General features: G+C 41.9%; 1 protein-coding gene across 3 annotated transcripts in view; it reads left to right on the top strand.

Moving 5' to 3' along the window:
- Nucleotides 1-11,082: 11,082 nt before the first annotated feature.
- COL24A1 (collagen type XXIV alpha 1 chain) overlaps nt 11,083-19,583 on the top strand; it is a 127,420-nt gene continuing 118,919 nt past the window's right edge. For all 3 annotated transcript variants that reach the window (XM_039556227.1, XM_039556226.1, XM_039556228.1), the window contains exons 1-2: nt 11,083-11,266; nt 16,909-16,970. In XM_039556227.1, coding sequence (XP_039412161.1) covers nt 11,211-11,266; nt 16,909-16,970 — 118 coding nt within the window. In that variant the 5' untranslated portion in view covers nt 11,083-11,210. The remainder of the gene's footprint in view (nt 11,267-16,908; nt 16,971-19,583) is intronic.

Genomic DNA, 19,583 nt, shown 5'->3' with positions numbered 1-19,583 from the left:
GAATTATTTAGGAGTATATCTTCAGATTCTATGTACTTACAGTACAAAAAAATTGCCCAATGCAATTTGAAGTGTCACCATCCACTGAGCTTTTTGAATTTAGAGTACTTGGAATTATACAACAGACTAGAAAGGAAGCAGTTTTGTATTAAGAAACTCCATGCTACTATGCTAGAGAGATTGTGGAGGTGCAAGGTTGCAGAGGGCCAGACTCTGCTGTGATAAATTTGTCTGATATTATTACTGGGCAGAATGGTTCCTGCAGGAGAGGAAGCCACTGAATGAGATGAAACAAATCTTGCATCCCATTGAGAACATGATGTTACTGATAGTGCCTGACTGAAGTGAGCAATTCAGGGGATGCAGCACAGCCAGCATTTATTTCCAGTTGCCAGACTTGCCTCAAGCTCTGAATGTGCCTCTGCAAGAAGTGCACTTTTGAGAGTAAGAAGGGATCTCAATGGCCCAAGAAGCCATTCAGTTTGAGGGAATCACCATATATTATGGCAACCAACAATATCTGTTATGTTTTACATGCATTTAATACTCTGTTTAGAAATTAGCAAGTAGTGGTGAAGGCTGGAGATTAACAGGATCACAAGCCCCCCTGAACTGGGTCCTCTGCCCTCTTTATCCAGCTTCTCAGCCTGTGATAGAAAGTGCTGCAGGCTCCTTTTAGTATCATGCATTGAGACCCTTAGTAAAACAAAATGGTTTAAATTATTCCATTGAGGATTTGTTCTGTATTATGTTATTCTGGGAAACACAAGGTGAGATGATTAGTTATTATTTTAGGCTATAGGAGGTAAATCAGGGAGGTATGTTTATGGAGTTTGTGAGTTCAGGGTTGCTGCTGTTTAATGGACTGAAGTCACATATCACAGCATGAGTACATGTAAGTGTCTCCCAAACTGAAGACTGAATTCTTAAAGGTTCCCTTGTTACACATTACTTCTCCAAATAAGAGACAACAATGAAATGTGGTATGACCAAAGCAGGTGATTCATTCTGATAAACTACTTAAAGCATGCCAAAGACATCAGCTACAGCTCAGCCAAAAACTCCCTGTCTGAAATAAACATTGATCTGATGGAGTCCTGCATTAATTGTTAAAACATAACAGCAGGGGGCAAGGAGGGACAGGGTTTTTCACTGAGACCTAGCTGCTCACACAATAGAAGTGAGGTATACTTTCAGTGCTTACTGTTTTTTTTTAAAATAATTCTCCCCAGTAGCTGTAATTGCAATGGCAAAGTTCTGAAGAATTCTAAGGCTTTTAAAGCTCTTATTTCAGAATAATTCAGTTTTCAGTAAACAGCCTGGAAAATGCATTCTTCATTGAACATTGTGCATAAGATTGCAGAAATGTATTTTTAGGGCCATGAGCTAAATTTAACATCTGGCTCGATGGATATTTCAGATGTATTACATGCATTTGGTCTGAATGTAGCTCATTGCTTACTTTCCCTGCCCCAAATTATGCAGTGGCTTTTATCCTATGTGCTCATGGCATGCAACCTCTCCCTAACATCTGAGTAAATCTTGGATTTTCAATCATCTGGCATACTTGTAAGTTCTCCACATTTTTTATTACTTTGCTTACAGCTAATTATTCTGGATACAGCACAGTCTATTTATATGTTTTGTAAACACTCCCTCTTCCACATGCCTTGTGGTATCATTTTCTTCAGTGTCTTTATGGAAGACTGTCAAATGAGGGAAGTAGCTGGACTGGAAGGGCATAGGAAAGAATGGAAAATAAATCCCCTAACATTAACAAGGATGCAACTGTCAGTCTTAGCAATTACTTCCTTGATAACTATTCTGTTAAATTTATTTACAAATCTGGAGTAATATGTTACCTGCTGCTATGCAAAATGATGATTAGATTTTTTTTTTCCTGTTAGACTTCTAAGTGAAATAATGCTCCCCGAGATAGTGATCCCCACCACATCCTTGGGCAATTTATTCCAATGCCTAATCACTCTCAATGAAAAGTTTTTTCTAATATCCAATCTGAACTTCTTCTCGTGCAACTTAAGGCCATTTCCCCTCATCCTTTCACTTAGGACACAGTAGAAGACGACCATGACCACCTCACGACATCCTCCTTTCGGGCAGCTATAGAGAACAAAGGAGGCTCCCCCTGAGCCTCCTTTTCTTCAGCCCAAACACCCCCAGCTTCCTCAGCTACTCCTCATTAGACTTGTGTTCAAGACCCTCCCCCAGCTCCACTGCTCTTCTCTGAGACTCCAGCCCCTTGATGTCTGTCTTGAAGTGAGGGCCCCAGAACTGGACATTTTGGTGCCACTTAGATTCTTCTTGATGACAGTCTGACAGCAGGGATCAGACTTTTACTGCTCCTGCTGGCACCAGCATTTCCTCAAAAGTATCATAAGGATAATAGAATGATCTTAAAACAGATGCATGTCTTCATTTCTTTGGATTACCATATCATCTCCAGTTCTATGTGTAGGACAAGAGTGTGTTTGCCTGGCAGTAACTAGCACACATGGTTTCTTACAGAAATCCATATGAAGCCCAAAAGTAAGTTATTATTGAACTTGTTAAACCAAATATTTTCAAAATCTTTTCCATCCTCTAAAAAGAAGATGTCTCCTTTGAGAGGAGGCAAAGAGCTGCTGCTGGCTGTCAAAGGCACTTGTGAAATGCTCTTCTTCCATGTCACAGCATAAAACCCCTGGGTGCATTTGACAGTTACTGGAATTTTGCTGAAGTAAACTGGACCTGGTATAGATGATATTTCTGAAAATGAAAGTTATGTTCATATAAAGAAATGCCACTGAAATATCCAGATGAATTTAAGAGAGGCTTTTATTTTTTTTTTTTACTTTTGTTAAAAAGATTTAACGCTGTTTAATTGCCATTCTTTGCTCAGGAGTCTGCTTTAACAAACATAGGGTCTATGAATACTCCAAGTGAACTGACCCAAATTTAACAGTAAATAACAAAACCCCCAAAACCCCAAACAAAAACAAACAAGCAAAAACACTTGTAAAATATTATTGATTAGAAAATTATTTCCTTAAGCCTAGGGTCACTACAAGAATGGTATAAATATTGTAAAAACATTGAGTGATATTTGTCCAACTTAATGTGTCCTTAAACTATAGAATAATTTCTGAGATACAAAAATATTAATTTTTATGAGAATTTTTATTAAAATCTATTTTTTTCCAACAGGTACATCAGAATGCTTTTACATTTGCATACATAACATTGAATCATTGGAGGTGTGCTATTAAGAGAGAGTATTTATCTTTGGAAAAGGGCAGCCAGCTTGCATGTGTTGGCTGACCACTTTAAAGCTGAACATCTGATAGCCATAAACGCTATTTTTCGTATGCACATTCTATTATCATAAGTACTCAAGACAAAAAGGTGAGCCCCAAACTATAAAATAGAAAAATAATACACTGTAGAATTTTTATGAACTTTTTTCTCTCTTATTAGTTTTAGAGATGTCTACGTTTTGATCTGTGTGAATGGCTGTCTAGGCTGGATAGTTCAGAAAACTTTAAGCAGCCTCAGTAGCTTCTGAAGAGAAATAAAGAGTATATTGTGTATGTGGTTGAAAACAGAGACTGAGGTAAGGTTTAGCATCTCCAGCTTCAAAGACAACGGCTGAAGTCTGGTGGTGTAGCATGGTTGTGCCAGCCCAATGTCTCTTGCCTTGCCATTACAACTCATGCAGGTTGGGAGCCTTTCAAAGAGCAGCAGCTCACTTCCATCCGGGAGAGATGCTGCAGGTTTCCCCCCTACACTTCCTGGAGGTACTAAGGTGCAAGACCCATCTGGAGGATCTGGCGCACCAGAAGAAGGTTGGAGCCTGTGAAAAGTAATCCAGGACCCTGTAAGGACTCCAGTGTGCAATGTGAGGTTGCAAACAAAAATTAATGCCGATTCTTTGATGAGTTCTGAACTTCTCAGCTCTGAAGAAGTTAATTCATTAAACTGTTGCATGTGTGTTTGGGTCAACATGGTGCAGTTACTCATCTGCTGTCCAACTTCTGACTATGTCTAAGCCAACACTGGATAACTAAACAACCATGAGGTTTTTATGGCTCTCAGTAATAAGCATAATCCAGGCACATCTGGCTTAATGAACTTCTTTGATCCCAGCAGAAAAAAAAAGGCTCATCTGTCAGATGTATTCATTTTTTTTCCTAATTTTTTATTTTTAAGTGTGTTTATAGGAGGATTTTATTCAGTTTCTTACATTACATGAGTGGGGAGGAGGAGGTGTAAGGGTTATCTGAAATAATTCTGTGCCTGGTAAAAGACTTAGTCCTTTACTTTCCTGCAACAGTAGTTCCTCCTCACATATCAATTTTAGAAAACATGATCATTTGTCATCTCTAAAAATAAAGTGATGAAACAGCCTATTAAAAATACTATACTATACTGGTGGTACAGCTGTAAGGGATTTACAAAAATTAATTATATAACTATTGTAAAAATATCAGCATTGAAGTTAGTGCCAGTGTATTTTTGTCTTGGACTCCACATTTTCATCTGTCTGGTATTTTCAGAAAAAGCAATCAACTTAAAATCTTTTTCTGTAGAAATTTTTTTCCTGAGTTATACATGCCTGATCTAAAATTCTTAATTTGAAAGTCAAATGTTCCTCATACAAAAATACCATGTTGTTATTGACAATACTTTTTGCTTTCTTAAATCCAGAGATTCCAAGAAACCAGACAACAATAAGCCACATTTTTTCTCCTTTATTGGGAGCTAAAGAGTACTGAAGATGTCTGATGATGACTTACTCATGTGAGACACAACAGAATTGGGAAGTACTACAATTTCTGTTTTCATTGATAATATTAATGCTTGCCTGGAAATAGTCTGGAAACTCGTGTTTTGTTGAATGTCATCAACAATTGTCAGTTTTAAATTACGCCGTTGTTCCACGTGATTTAGGTAGGCTGTGTGTCAAAAGACTCAGGACATTTAAAAACCACTAGAGAGGATTGGTGGGAAGCTTGAGGAAACTTTCTGACACATCAGAGCAATCATTAACTGTTAATGGTTGAGCAACTGGGTGAAATTGATCAAATTATTTATGTCTTGCAATTGAATTTCTTACTTCCAGAAAATGGAGTTCAAACTATTCATAGTATTATATTTCTCAGTTTTAAAGTTTGAGCAGGGGAAGTATAATTGTTTGAGACAGCCACAAGTCTATTTTGTATCATTTTGAAGGTCATAAGCAGGAGTCTCATGGAATTTTCTGCATTTATAATTGGTGAGAAAATGCTGATAAGATTTCTAATGTGACAACAAGCCTTCTTATTCCAAGGCAGAGATTTAACATGATGTTAGCCACTAAGCACCAATATATCACCTCTCATCAGGTGAAAAGGTAGAGGCCCAAGGCTTCTGCAAACACCCCTTGCTGTTGTGAGAAGCTAATTTTGCAGAAGCAACCTAACACTGTATTTTAGTTACTGCTGAAGGAGCACGTATTGTTGGCTGCAGGGCAGCAGTGAGAGAACCCATGGAGCCCCAGGGCTGGAAGTAGAGATGATCAGGAAAGGCTTTTCTAGGACTGATGAACTGCGGAATGAAGCATCTCCCACAGTTGCTGAGAAAAGAAAGGGAATGTCTTCAAAAAGCACTGGCCTAATGCAGAGCTCTCTGTGGCTTGGGAATGAATACCTCTCAGATGACTGCCCTGATTCTTCCAGATGTGTGAGCAATTTTTAGTTCTGATGAGATTTTGCTAGCCAGCTACGAGCAACATCTGAGTGTGGATGGTTTCTCCCCAAAGGGGTTCCATTTTTATTTTGCAGAGAATGGTTTTCAGGAAATACGTGCAGATCTGAGCCTGCAGAAAGATGTCCTACATGATGTCTCAAAGGGTTTTTTGACCCATCCTTCCAGTGTGAAAGGGCACTACAGAGCACTACCAAGGAGGTTAAGTAAGTGTCCTTGGGTGCTATAAACTTGTGGGTTTTTTACCTAGGCCAACTACATATTCTTTTACAGAAATAGTCGTTTACTTCCTTTTACTGATGGATACTGCAAGATCTATACCATGACAAAAAAACAGGACCCTTTGGGAAAGGCTCCTGCTGCGGACAGGAGGCTTTGGGGAGACCTGCTGAGGAAGCCCTAATGCAGGGGACCCTGTCAAGTTTCCTGAATGTCCATGGCAGGATGTTACAGCCACCATACTGGTGGGGAAATGCTCCTTAAACACACCTGCTGAGGCGCATCTTGCTCTGTGTGTCTCAGCACACACCAGTAGGAATCAGTAGGATGGTAGGAATCAGACCCTTAGTCATGTTTATGGACTTTGCTTGCAAGGGGTTTTTCAGTTCAATGAGTATCGTGGAAAATATCTCATGTCTCATATGTCCTCGTGCCTGTTGGAGTGGGTGTCTCCGCTTCCTGCCTGGATGGCAAAATACTCAATCTGTGATGGGATAAAGATTAACCAAAAATGAAAGTCACTGGGTTTTCCCTAACTCCTCCTGGTTTTAGTTTCACCAGTTGTTCTTAGGCTCCAGAGACCCACTTTAACGTGGAAATTTACTGTGCTTCTCTCTTGGCATTTTGGCCTATTTGGTAATTAGAGTCTTCTCATTTGAAGAGCTGTTCCCATGGTCCCCTAGTTACACATTCTTGCTCTTGTACTTTGTGTTCCCTTATTACTTTCCTAATAACTGTTTCTGAGGCTCCTCTCTTCCTTTAATGTTTCTTGTGTGTTTGGCTAGGCTTCTCTGCATTCTTGGTATGGCATATGATGTGCCATCACTGGAACAAGATGTCACAGTTTTTCAGAGGCTCTGTGTGTGGTTATTCCTCCAGAAGGCTTTGCTTCAGCTGCCTGTTTGAGCTCCCTCCATGTGAACTTTTATTCTGCTTCATGATGGGTTTCTGCTATAGCAGTTACTTTCCAAAGTGGGTAATACCTGGACTTGTAAACAATTGCAAGTATCTTGGCTTCAGTGGGACACCTTTCAGTTGGAGCCACTGGAGTCTTGTGGTCTGGAGTCTCTACCCTGTCTTGCGGTTCACTAAGACTCTCTTCTGTTTCTTGCTCCTGGCTGAATATAGTCCCTTGTTTGCTTTAACTAAGTATTTTAAAGAATCTCACTAGTCTATATAGTTTTTTGTGGCTTGGCATTTTTGTCAGTCCTGACTCTGCCATGCCATTTTTTTGCTCTATATGCCAGGACCTTTAGTCTCCTGTACTCACAGCATCTCTCCTTTTGTCTCTCAGCTCCTTCCCCTCACAGGTTTTTGTGTGTTGGTCTTGTAAGGCAAGAAAATCCTCTTCACTCTGAATGCTTCAGAATGTAAATTGATGTTCATTTTCTCTTTAGTTTCCTGGTTGGAAATTAGAAGGGATAGGATTAATCCAAATAGTCATCAGTTGTGCTCTTTAAAGGCATTTCCAGATTTCTGGCATATTCAAAACTCTCAGAAGGTAACAGGCATAACTAGAGAGAGAAGAAAAAAGCTGGTCATAACAATTTTTTTTATTTTCTACAAAGAATAGGCAAGTCTGATGGTTTCAGACCTGGAGTCCCCCTTTCTTCAACTTTAGCCAATTGTTGTCAAAGACATGCTGTAAGCTTTTCCATTTCTTGTATTTCTTAATCACATTTGATAACTTGGTAACTTTCTTTAACCAGAACAATGTGTTAAATTTTTTTCTGGCTGCCACAGACAATTCTAAACAATTTTGCTGAACTAGGTTCCAGCAGTTTTGGTACGTAGCCTAACACCATATATTGTGGTGTGCGGGGAAAATCAGCTCTCCAAAAGGAACTCAATAGCAGCATGGATCTTCTGCCAAAAATTCCTAATTTTGGGACAGTACCAGGAAACTTGTGTGGGTCCCATTTTGCTCCTACTCAAGTCAAAGGCAAAGCTCCTCCCAGTTGCAGAGGGATAAAGTTCAGGCTCCAACACTCAGTCCTCACATTCCCATTTCACACATTTTCCTTCAAATTCTTTTTTTTTTTCCTTTATTTTTAGGCTCTGGCAAAACCCTTGCACTCTCCCGTACATTTTCTGGAAGGCGAATCATAGATAGGAACCATTTTCCTCATCACTTACACTGTTTAAGAGTAGCTCCTGTTTTGTGCCCCAAAGCACAGCTGGAACTCAGCAACTGTAATCTGGAGTGACAGATGAGCAAGTCAGATCATGAAAGAAGGAAAAAGCTGCTGGAAAAGGTGCAAACAAACACAAGGAAAGCTTGTAATCGTATCAGAAAGGCAAGAAGTGATATCCCGGAAGAATTAATTTTGTATTTCGGTAATCCCTGAGTTTACTTGGAAAGATGATAAATTGGAGATAGGCTGTGGACAAGCAGGAGATAGCAGACATGGAAAGATGGGATCTCAGGACATTTGCCATAGGAAATGAAACTCCAGCATCATGTGTTGCAATAAGTGCTAATAGGTTTAGAGTTTGACCATGTCTTACATGTGTGCAAGCATACAGACTGCTATATATAGCTCTGGAAATAAACACAGGAAATCTGATAGCTTTAAACATAGTCAGTTTTCTTATTAGACTGTAAGAACACTTGGAAGAAGCAAGTGTAAGAATAGAAATGATACTGATTTTTTCATGAAGCTTTAAAGAGAAGCAGCTCTGTAGGGTGCTACTATGGAAGGAAAGCAACTGAAATGCAGAATAACATCAGTCACTTCTCAAAAAACAGAAGTGCAAGAGCTTTCAGGTAGAGGGGCACAGGGAAGGGAAGAAGGAGCATCCCTAGCACATTCCTGACCCATTTGTGGGTACGTGACTCAGAGATGAGTGAGCTGCGTGCTGTGAGGCAACAGAAGGGCTCAGGTAGCCCTGCCCCTGGCCTGTGCCTCTCCATGGCCAAAGAACCTGTCCAAACAGCCTAAAGGCTGTGTTTAACCCAAGCAGGGGTTGTAACAAGGACACAAGGAGCAAAGTGCCAACAAGAAGTTGAATCCTACTTTGTGAAATTAATTTGGTAGATTTGAATATAGAAAACTGAATAACCAATGCTAATTTTTAGACTTTATACTGTCTTAAGTAACTGCATAATCAGGGTCAGCAAGCTTTAATTTCACCCTGTGTGTGCAGCTGCCAAGAATCTCAAGTTGTGCCTTCTGCAGTGCAAATGCTGCTGGAAAGGGAGATCTCTGCATGTGATGTCCCCAGCCCATCTGGAGATGCTGCAGGATGGCTCCTGTACTCGTTGATGTGCACAGCAACAACGGCAGGATTTATCCAGGGTCACCCTCAGGGAAGAATTCTCTCCATAATATCCCTAATGCTGATGCTAAAGAGTTAAGAAGTTACTTGTCTACTTCATACAAGACGTCTTATTTAAGAGATTGATAGATTTCAGGGAAAGGCACCCAACCAAATCAGTAATGCACGTGTGGTTGTTCATTGTAATGCTGATAAACAAAACCTAAATGAAATATAATACTTCCATTGTTGGAAGCCATTCAAGTGTGATTTAAAACAATAAATACTTTATTGCAGAAGCATCCAATATCTGCCTGGGCAGACATCATGTTCTCTTCAGTGAAAATACACATTTTCACATTTTGCTTTTCTGTTTTGCTGTCAGTATGACCAACGTAAGGTGCATAGACAAGAAAGTAAAATGCTGTCAGCTTTTACCTTTGGCTTTCAAAAAGTGAAGTAAATAGGAAATTCTGTCATAGTCTATGGGAGTATTCAAATTCTGAATGATTTAAGGTACTGAAAATGAATTTGAATGTGAAATCAAACACTCTGGTGCATTGTCTAAAAATAACTTTCTCCCCTCTAACTTTGGCCTCTTATCCCCAATAAAATTCAGCATCTTACGTTTGCTCTTGGTTCCCTCAAAAATTTTCCCTCCATCTTTTTGCCAGTTGCTGGCTACCTGGGTCACCCAGAGAAGTCCTTCTCAGCAAAAAGGGGCACCCTTAATGACAACAATATAAAATCTTTGTCTTTTACAGCCTTTTTGTTTTAGTACTTCTATTATTTTCTGCTGTTTAGGAATATCTTTGGTTTTATTTCATGACATCGTTCTTCAACTTACCCATGACCGGAAAGCATTTGCTGCATGTGATGAAGGTATTTGTATGATGAGAAATCTTTGTTCTTGTAGCACCCAGTAAGAGACAAGTACCATAACCCTAATTCACATCAAATTTCTTCTGAAGTCCATGGAAGTTTTGCCTAAGTAAGGCTGCAGGACTTGACCACGTGTTTGCTGTACAGTGTGTACTGCAATGTCTGGTATTGTTTAACTCTACCGTGTTTGTTTTTAGTGACAGTTTGCATAAAGATGTCTTACGGGATAAAGTTTGATTAGGCTGTGTTACTGGGACAAGGTAAGAAAATTGGAAATTAAAGCTAAAAAGACCTTTGTCTCTCTAGGAAGACAGTGAAGGGTATCATATTTCTTCGGCATTGTAATGCTACTAAACTACATCTGCTACTCAAACATTTTTCAGAGGGAGGATTTCTAGACCCAACTCCAATTATACTAGAGATACAAAACGTCCAACGCACTCAGCTTTTTCTCTTTAGATCGTTTCATCATCTCTCCCCGCCCGTCCTCAGATTTAATTTAACTTGCAGCTTCCTGCCGAGTCTCCCCAGCTGGAGCCCAGCGGCAGCCGAAGGCTTTTCTCGCCCTCCGGCTGCACTGAGGGCATCACCTGTCCCGGCGCTGCCGCCGCACCTGGGCGCGGGCGGGGCCGGGCTCGGCACTGCGCGCCGGCGGCTCCAGGCGCGGCCCGGCTCGCCCGGCTCCGGGGCTGGCTCCGGGTGCGGGTCGGCGCCCGGAGAGCGGCGCGGGGCAGCGCGCACCATGCGGGGCCGCGGCCCGGCCCGCCCCGGGGGCCGTGTGTGCTGATGTAATCGCCAGGCAGCCAGCGCTGAAATTCAACACCGCGGCGGGCGGGAGCTCCGCCGGGGCAGGCGGTGCAGCGCCGCTCCGCCGCCGGACTCCGCGGGCAGCCGCGGGGCGCCCCCGCCGCCCGGCCCCCGGCGCCCCCCCCCCCCCGACCCGCCGCGCCCGCCCCCGCGGGCCGTACGCGGCCGGGCCGCCCTCGGGCTTGCGCGGAGCTCGGCGGAGACCTCGGGGCCGGCGGGCTTTCATGGACAGGAGCTGACCCTGCGGCGGCGCGGCGCTCGGCTTTCCCTCGGATCTCCGCTGCCCGGGCAAATGCATACAAATGCATTTGGGAGCCGAGAGGACAAGGCGAGGATGCATCTCTCCCGCGGCACAAACGTAAGCGGGAGCCGGCGCGGCGAGACGGGGCGCACCGCACCGCCACTCCGCCGCGGGGCCGGGCAGGGGATGGGGCTGGGGCTGCGGCTCGGCTCGGCTCCCACCGCGGGTAAGGAACGACGATCCCGGCGGGCAGCGTCCCCAGCCGTACCTTCCGAGGGCCAGCCGTAACCCCACGGGGTCCCGGGTGCCCCCGGCGGACCGGCGGGGTTCTGGCTGCCCGGACGGAGACCGCCTGTACCGCTGGCACTTCGGTCTCTCTCCTCCGCACCCCGTGTCGTTCTGGATGTGCCCCGTGCCGTCCAGCGCCCTCATGTCGTCCTTCCCCCGCCCGAGCCCACACCGGGCAGCCTGTCTCTGGTGTTCCTGGGGAGAACCAGTGCCCCCCGATCCCCTAGGTGGAACGAGGATCGCGGGGAACAGCGTGCCCAAGTGCCCACAGTAGCCTGGCAGCTCGTGCGCCCCTTTGGTACCTAGCTAGTAACACGCAGCAAACCAACAAACAAAAAAACCTGTAGAATTTACGTTAAGGAGCTAAGGCTACTCTCTTAATAATAAAGATAGCCAGATGAGCTGCTCTATACTCACGTTTTTGCAATTGGCTGAGGTATTTCTAATGCACCCCACCTGTGCTGCAAAGGTAGAGCTCTGCTCCCTACCTGAAAGCAGCCTAGGTAAGATGGCTGTGAATTTATGATAGCTGTAATGATATTAGAGAGGTTACTAATATGTGTCACTCTTTGTAAAGTGCTTATTTTGTTCTGGCTGTGTCTTAAGTTTACTGAGCACTCTGAGCGGGACAGAAGACTTTGTTTAGTGTTGTAGTGAGGATTATGCTGCTAAAGTGCACCTAGTGTATAATCTGGGTGTACTTGAATGCTTGTGAGCAGTTAAGGGGCTGCCTGAAGGTGGCCTTCCCAGGAGATCTGTGTTTAATGGCTGTGTCTTTGGGACTTCTTTAGGAATTGTCTAAATGCAATTTAAAAGAATTGTTTTATTTGAAATCTGTAAAGGGATATTGCTGATGGAGAAACATACATTGCATTACAGGAAAGATCTACAGTAGCAGAGATGCAGTTTACTTAAGTTCAAAATCTGAGAAAGCTTCAGAGCATATATCTATATGCTTCTATAATGTTTACCTAATTTACTTACCTAGAGAGGAAACAACCTGGTCACTTGCCTGTATTAGGAAACCAGAACTCCTTGCAAAAGGATCAGGTTTCCTTAGCATATGTCAAACCAAGAAACCCCTTGCAACTTCAACCACCTTTTTTGTTGAAATGCCATTAGGTCAGGCCTGTATAGGGATGTCTCTGCATGTTAAATAAATAAAGCAGTTGCATGACTTCTAAATCTCTCACCCCTTTTATTGACTGAATATTTAGTTTTAAAGTATGAACAGACTTGTGTCACCCTTGTTTCTTGCAAGCATCAAATTGTAGAATGTTTGAAGAACGATCTACAAAATATACAGAGACAAACCCTGTGAAAGAAGAGTGTTTCACATGAGTGGGAATTTAAACTGTATACTTTTGCCTTAATACAGAACAAAAGAGCGTATGCTATCTGGAGAAGAGAACTAGTGTAAGCAATCAGAGATTTACTCATAAAACTGTTGTAATCACATCTTTTTCTTTTTTTTTTTTTTTTTTTCTTTTAGGAATACTAACAGAGTTGACTGTTCTTTTGAATGTGGTAGTTTCTCATTTTAAGCCAGATGCTGTCCAAAGAATGTCTGGGCCACCAGGCAGGGAATTTCCTCTCTCTGAACCCTAGCCCTGTTGTAGAACTCTTCTTAGGCCACTGCCCCTCTACCTCTCACCTCATCCTGTATCTCTCCCTTTTCCCATTCATTCAAATTGGGAAATCTGGCAAAGAATTCAGGAGCTTCCCCCTTGCTGGCTAATTGCATGGTGCCATCTGTGACCAAAGGGCATGTGACTGTCACACCGAAGAGGCTTTGCAGGCTGCTATGTCCCCACAAACTCTGTTGCTAGTAGGTCTTCTAAAATTGGGACAGCAGCACTGGACCTGCTGGCTAATTTCGTTATAGCAGCAAAGAAAGTTATCTTTCTCTTCACATCTTGAAAGATAAAGTTTATAGGAGCTTGAGGTCTTTGGGAGGCCCAGAGCATCTCCGTCCACAGGGTGCTGTGACCTTTCCAAAGCCCTTCTTAGGCTTGATGGAACCAGACTGGGCCGTTCTCCTCAGCAGTCCTCAGACAGATCCAGTGAAGGAATGTATGTGGGGCAGGTGCTGGTGTTTAAACCACCATCCCTGGTGAGTGCAGGGCTGAATGCTCCTGGGGTAGTCATACTGGGAATGAGTTTTCTTGTCTTCTCTAGCAGCCAGCTAGTGGTATTTCTTCCTTTAAACTTGAGATTTAGGAAACTATGCTGGAATGAAGAAGATAATGCTGTGCACTGACCAAACCTGAGCTCTGTATGCTGCTGAGTAGTCTTCAGAGGGTAGAATTTTTCATTGTAGCTTGCCATAAATTGCTTTGAAGCTTATCAGTTTTCTCATCCATCCATCACCCCTAATGCAAAAAACCCCCACAGATAGTTGCTGTCCACTCTGTAGGAAGAGGCAAATGGCCATAAGATGGCAAAGATTATCAGGAAGATAAACTCCATTTTTAGTGGTAGACTACCTCAATCACATTTGGTAGTGTCTTCCTCCAAAATGATTAAATAGTGGCTCTCAGCTTACACTTGCATGTTAAATAGAGAGGATGAAAAGGTAGGAAAAGGGGAGGAACTTTAAGAGATACCCTTTGGCTATGCCCTAAAGCCTAGGTGTTGGAACAGCTTCATGTGTGATATTAAATGGGGAAAAAATAGCCAGCATTTGAGTCAGCTGAAGTCTTCCATGCCACATGATTCTGCATTTTTCTATTGGCATGTCCCAACATCTCCAAGAGTTGTGGACTTGGCCAAGACAAGGAGCTAAGTTCCATGCAGCTATGGCAGATGATGGGTCAAGCCAACACACAGTAGGGAGCCTGGTGTGAGAGTGAAGACTGAGAACTGACTGATCTGCAAATATACAGAGTAGTGATCTCAACCAAGAGCGAGGGTTTGCATGAATTAGGTTGCACATGGTTTCATTTACAAAAAACTTTACTTGTGAAAAAAGATCGAAGGAAGTCTCACTTTTCTCACGTGTTAGAGGATCCCCAGTCCTATGGTTGTCTCTGGTCCCTGTTTTTTGTCTTAGCTGATCACTCATCTGTTCTTGAAATTAACTGGAGAGCACTGTGTAAGCCAGACATTTGTCTTTATTTCTCACTAAGTGTTTCTGTATATCCAGTTGCATCTGTGTAATTTACAGCTGTGTAATGGGAACATTTTGGAATTTCTTGCTTTCCTACAATGTTTGCTGGGAGGTGACAGAGGCAGATACCTGACACGCACAGCTTTGCACCTGGCTGGTGTAGTAGAAGAGGCTGTTGTAACTAGTAGAGGAATCATCTTTGAATTTTGGGGTTCAGCATTCTTTGAGCATCCTTATTTTGTAGGCAGCTAAAATATTTTATGTGATTTTTAATTGCAAATCCATTTTTCACCTTTGAAAGTCAAATAAAGGGTTGTCCTGAGTTCTAGCTGATACAGTGCAATGCATGGACTTTCTTTCTGGTGCAGCTGTCTCCTGTCACTGAGCTTCTCATTCAATCAAAAGATGATGCATTGTGTGATGCAGAAACTTTGAACTTGAATTCTGTTCTTTAGAACTCTGAAAAAACTGAAGTGAGTGTCCTGTAGTGGATGTGCTGTTTGGACAACAGTTGGTGTCAGGTCTCTTTTAGGAGTGGCAGAACTACTCCAGTAGACATTTCATGTCTGCAGCCAGAGAAAGCTTGAAGGGAGGAACAGCTAGGGACTGTAGCGGTGGTTAATTAAAGAACGTGCCCCTACAAGCAGGTTGGGATGTGTAAGGCGTAGTTTCCACCTTTCCCTCCCTCTGATCAGAGCTGAAGCACTGATGCATATTTTGGAATATCCGATAAGTTCTGTGCGTTTTCTTCTCAGAGACATGATGTATCTACTGTTTTACAGTGGCAATGATGACTCTCGTGCCTTGCTGTTCCTTAAGTTATTCATTTGTTCTATTTGCCAAAATTTAAGCTCTCACAGTATAGAAGTCCACTTGATAAAACCATGTTATTGTTCTGTGGTTTTCACGCAGTTGGATGTTTCTGAAATGTTTGAATTCCAAACCCTTTAAAGAATTAGTAGGACTTTTCACTAAATACTGCTATATATGTGTGTGTATGCATATGTACTTATAGATCTGTGAAGGACCTTTCCTTTCTGTTTAAACCATATATTCCTGTATAAAATGGTAGTGTTTTCTTCCTGCCTTTTTTTTTTTTTTTTTTTTCCCCTGTGAAAATCTGACTAATTAGCTGGCAAGATTAGGTGACATGGAGCTATAGGTGTTCAGTTGCAACTCTGTTACTTTCAAATACTCTTGATTCCGGATACTCAAGTGCTCTCTGACCCAGTCCAGGAAACATTTTCAGTCAGTCTAGAATTTCATATTATGAGAAATCACTGAGGTTGCCTAAATTAATGAGCAAGAGGGTTGAGCTGGGGCTTGAGTGTGCACTGACTAGTTAGTATCAGAACTATATTTCTGATATTTTTGAACTATTTCGTCTTAGAACTGAGTAGTTAGAGGTTACTATAATTGTTACATACATCTGTGCCTGGTTGTCCAACAATAACAGAAAATATATTTCTCATTTATTAAAAGATTCAGTCATTGATAAGGGAGTGATTAGATGTTAATCTGGCTAATAAGATAATTAAGTAAAAAACAGCAGTCTGTTCTTAACTACAGTAAAAATGTACTCTGTATAACATTCAATGCTTCTAAAGCAAATTTTGAGCATATAATCTAGATCAATCTTACATGTGTTTGTTGGAACAACTGAAACATCAGTGTGCTATCAATATTATTTTCATACTAAATCCAAAACACAACACTCCACTAGCTACTAAGAAGAAAATTATCTACCTGGCTGAAACCAGGACAGTGAGCCTATGATAGCTATCAGTATCACACACTTCTACCTGATCATGGAGTTTTAAGCTAAAATGTGATGGGATTTTTTTTACTTTTTTGAGAGCATATCTTGCTTGTAGCATGATAAAGCTTTATAACACAAAAACAAGTTTGACACAAAATTTTCACTTATGGTAAGGTGATGTGATCTATTGAGACGACTGATAGGAGGTCAAAAATATCTAATGATCTCTACAGGAATTAACTTGTCATTTATTTTATGGTTTCTTTACAGTACATTTTTTTTTCTGCCAGGAAGAAATTTACTACATAGCAGAATTTATATTTGAAAGCTGCTGCAAGAAAATATAAAGCAGATGCAGTCATTTTATTAATAAAAGCCAGTGTAAAAGATATGTGCTGTCTATGAGGGTATACACAACCTTGATCTTTGTGTAAAACGCCTTCTCAGTATCAGTGGAAAGTTGTACAATGTGATGGCTTTGATTCAGGACTTGCTGAAGTCAGTGGTATCCTGCCATTTGGGTCTTGAATAAGGTTTCTGATTCCTTGGAGTTCTGAAATTGTAGATGTTTTCTCACATGTTTTTTCTTTCTTTCCCTTTTAGGAAAGCTCTCCTTTTTATTGCAATATGTGTAGCTGTGGGTGTTGCACAAGTTCCCAAACAAGGTGAGAATGCTTTGTTTATAACAGGATTTCTATAATCTGTTAGTAGATGAAAATAAAAGGCTGTTGTTCCTCGTGACCTTAGGTTCAGTTCCTTAATTCATATGAGTTAAAGAAAATACCAGTTACAGCATGAGAGCAAAAGTTTAAAGCACCAGTTTGGAAAAGATGACCTTTTGAAAATTGCTCATATTTTCTGTCTATGAAATTGCTTACATATTTAAGCAAGCTCTTCATAAAAAGGAAGCCTTGTACAGTGAAAAGGCTTTGATTGTGTCTTCACTGCAAGTGGGAGTCCTTGGGGGTGGCAAGCTATAACTGGGTTACCTTTGCACTTAAGGCTGTGCAGGCAAACCACTGTGTATAATAAAGGCTTAGTCTAGGCTGGCATCACTAAAGCAAAATGTGAAATTTGGTATTCATTTGGCTTTGCATTCAGATGCAGATGCTAGTGAGGAAATAGGGTTGTCTTGTTTTTAGTTTCTTTTTTAATCTGCCAGCTGTTACAACAGCACCAGATGTGCAGCTTGCTCTGGAGACTGCTGTGGGAATAAAAGGGTCCCAAAGTGATGGAGGCTAATGTGCCATTTAGTCACTTCTTGTTTGCCATGAGAGTGGCAGCATCAGTTATCCACCCCAGTCCTTTGCTGTACAGGTGAAGCACGAAGTAGGTCATCCTTGGCTGGGTGAGTGTGTTAACTGCAAATACTCATCTGAATACAAACAGATGGGGTGCGTGGTTAAGACAAGACTCATTCCTGATAGTGTTTTGCTAGAGCCCTTTGGGATATCTCAGCAGCCTCCCACCATTCTTCTCACCAATGCGTTTTTCCTGCTTGTCATTCCCAGAGATTGGCAAGGCTTGGTTTTTCCTTCAGTCGTGTTTTTTTTGTTTTGCTTCCCCCACTGTTGTGTTTGTAGTTTTGCCTTCCAATGTTGCCCACTGCTTGCCTGGTAAGATGGGTTGTTGATTTTTCACATCCAGCTCAGTGGGGCCCATGCGCTTTTGTGATGATGGGATTTTCCTGGATTTTTATAATCTGAGCCAATTCTCACTGGAGGAGGGGCAGCACTGTTAGATGTGTGTGGCCTGCCCTGTCCCAGGCCTGCAGGGATGGAAAGGGAAGAGGCTTTTTTAGGGAGGCAGTTTGCTGCTTCCTGGTATAGTGGGAGCAGGTGAGGGATGCTGGAGACAGCTGTGTGGTGACAGTTTGAGTGTCTTCATCCCTCCAGCCCCCCCTCCTCCTCTGCAGAGAAATAAACCTTTTCTCTCCCTTCTCACACTTTACCTGAGAGGATACACCTTGTTCGATTTGGTATGCTGCTATAAATCATGTTCAGTGAAATATGTGTAAAGATACAGTCTCAGTCTTTAGGAATAGTACTTTGAGTGGGGCTTAAGGACACACAGAATTAATGTGTCTTGCTGGCTTTCCTATGCCAGTCATCTGATCTGGTGTCCGGGAGAGCATTTGTTGCAGCCAGGTACCTTAATGTACCCAGATGCACCATCACCTAGAAAATGGGCAATCTGATAAGTAATTACTCTTGGTTCTGGTGGAGTTGATTGATGAATGGCCCTTGTCTTTTCCCCTACCCACACTGGAAATGAGAAAGGGAGAAATGTATGTATTAAGATTGCTGAAACAGAGAGAGTATCTCAGAGATCCTGCCTTCAGAGTAGCTGTGAGTATGGAAGAACGTGGGAAATGAACAAGAGGGGCTGAATGGAATATGTGTGTGAAACAATCCAATAGTCAAATCCCTTAATCCCTCCCCAATTCCTTTGTGGGGTTATTTTTGTGCCACAAGAGGGTCAGAAGGCTTTTTGCCAAAGCTGGTGTTAGATTTTGCCTTCCCTCATGAAGCAGGAAGGTTGTGAATTTTCAAAGTTCTCCTAGAAAGTGGAAGGAAAGCTTGACACCAAAAACCCCAAAAAAATTTTCCTTCAAGAAGTTGAGCTGTTACAATTTGGGGGACTAATGGCTTGAATAAGCAGTAAGTGAAGACAGATGTTTTGTAGACATGGGTAAACAAAGAAAACTGACGACTGATAGGTAAAGCAAATAGTGGTTGTCATGCTGGGAGGAAGAATGAGAGGGTTCCCTGCTCCCAAAATCCTGTGTGCTGCCAAGAGCTTCTGAAAGCCTTAAAATAAAAATACATGTTGGACCAGAAGTGAAATGACTGGCCAAAAAAGTTTGGAGCAGCCTTTTGGCTTGACAGTGGGTTAACAGGCAGCAAGTCAGCAAGGGATAATTACTTCATACTTACTTTTTTGATGTCATTTCTCACACAACATTTATTTGTGTTTAGCTCTCTCAAGACTTGTCATTGTTTGCAGAAATCTATTTGCAGGATAAAAAATAGGAAATAGTCTTATTCGTCATCATCCTTGCTGATGATTTTTCTTTTTTTAATAACTTTTAAACTATGCTCTCTTTTCAAATCAGAACTGCCAAAAATCTGGCAAATTTGCTTGCAGTTTGAGGTTTAGTAGCAGTAGGCTACTAAATGTAATTTTTAAGCTGACTCTTTTAAACCAGTTAAGGCTTTTTATTTTATACTTGAATTTATAATACTTTAGATAGATCACATGCATTACTATTTTAAAAT

Source organism: Corvus cornix, chromosome 8 (genome assembly GCF_000738735.6).
Source record: "Corvus cornix cornix isolate S_Up_H32 chromosome 8, ASM73873v5, whole genome shotgun sequence".
Taxonomy (NCBI): Eukaryota; Metazoa; Chordata; class Aves; order Passeriformes; family Corvidae; genus Corvus; species Corvus cornix.
The sequence above is the reverse complement of the archived record's forward strand: the minus strand, read 5'-3'. Positions and strand labels throughout refer to the sequence as shown.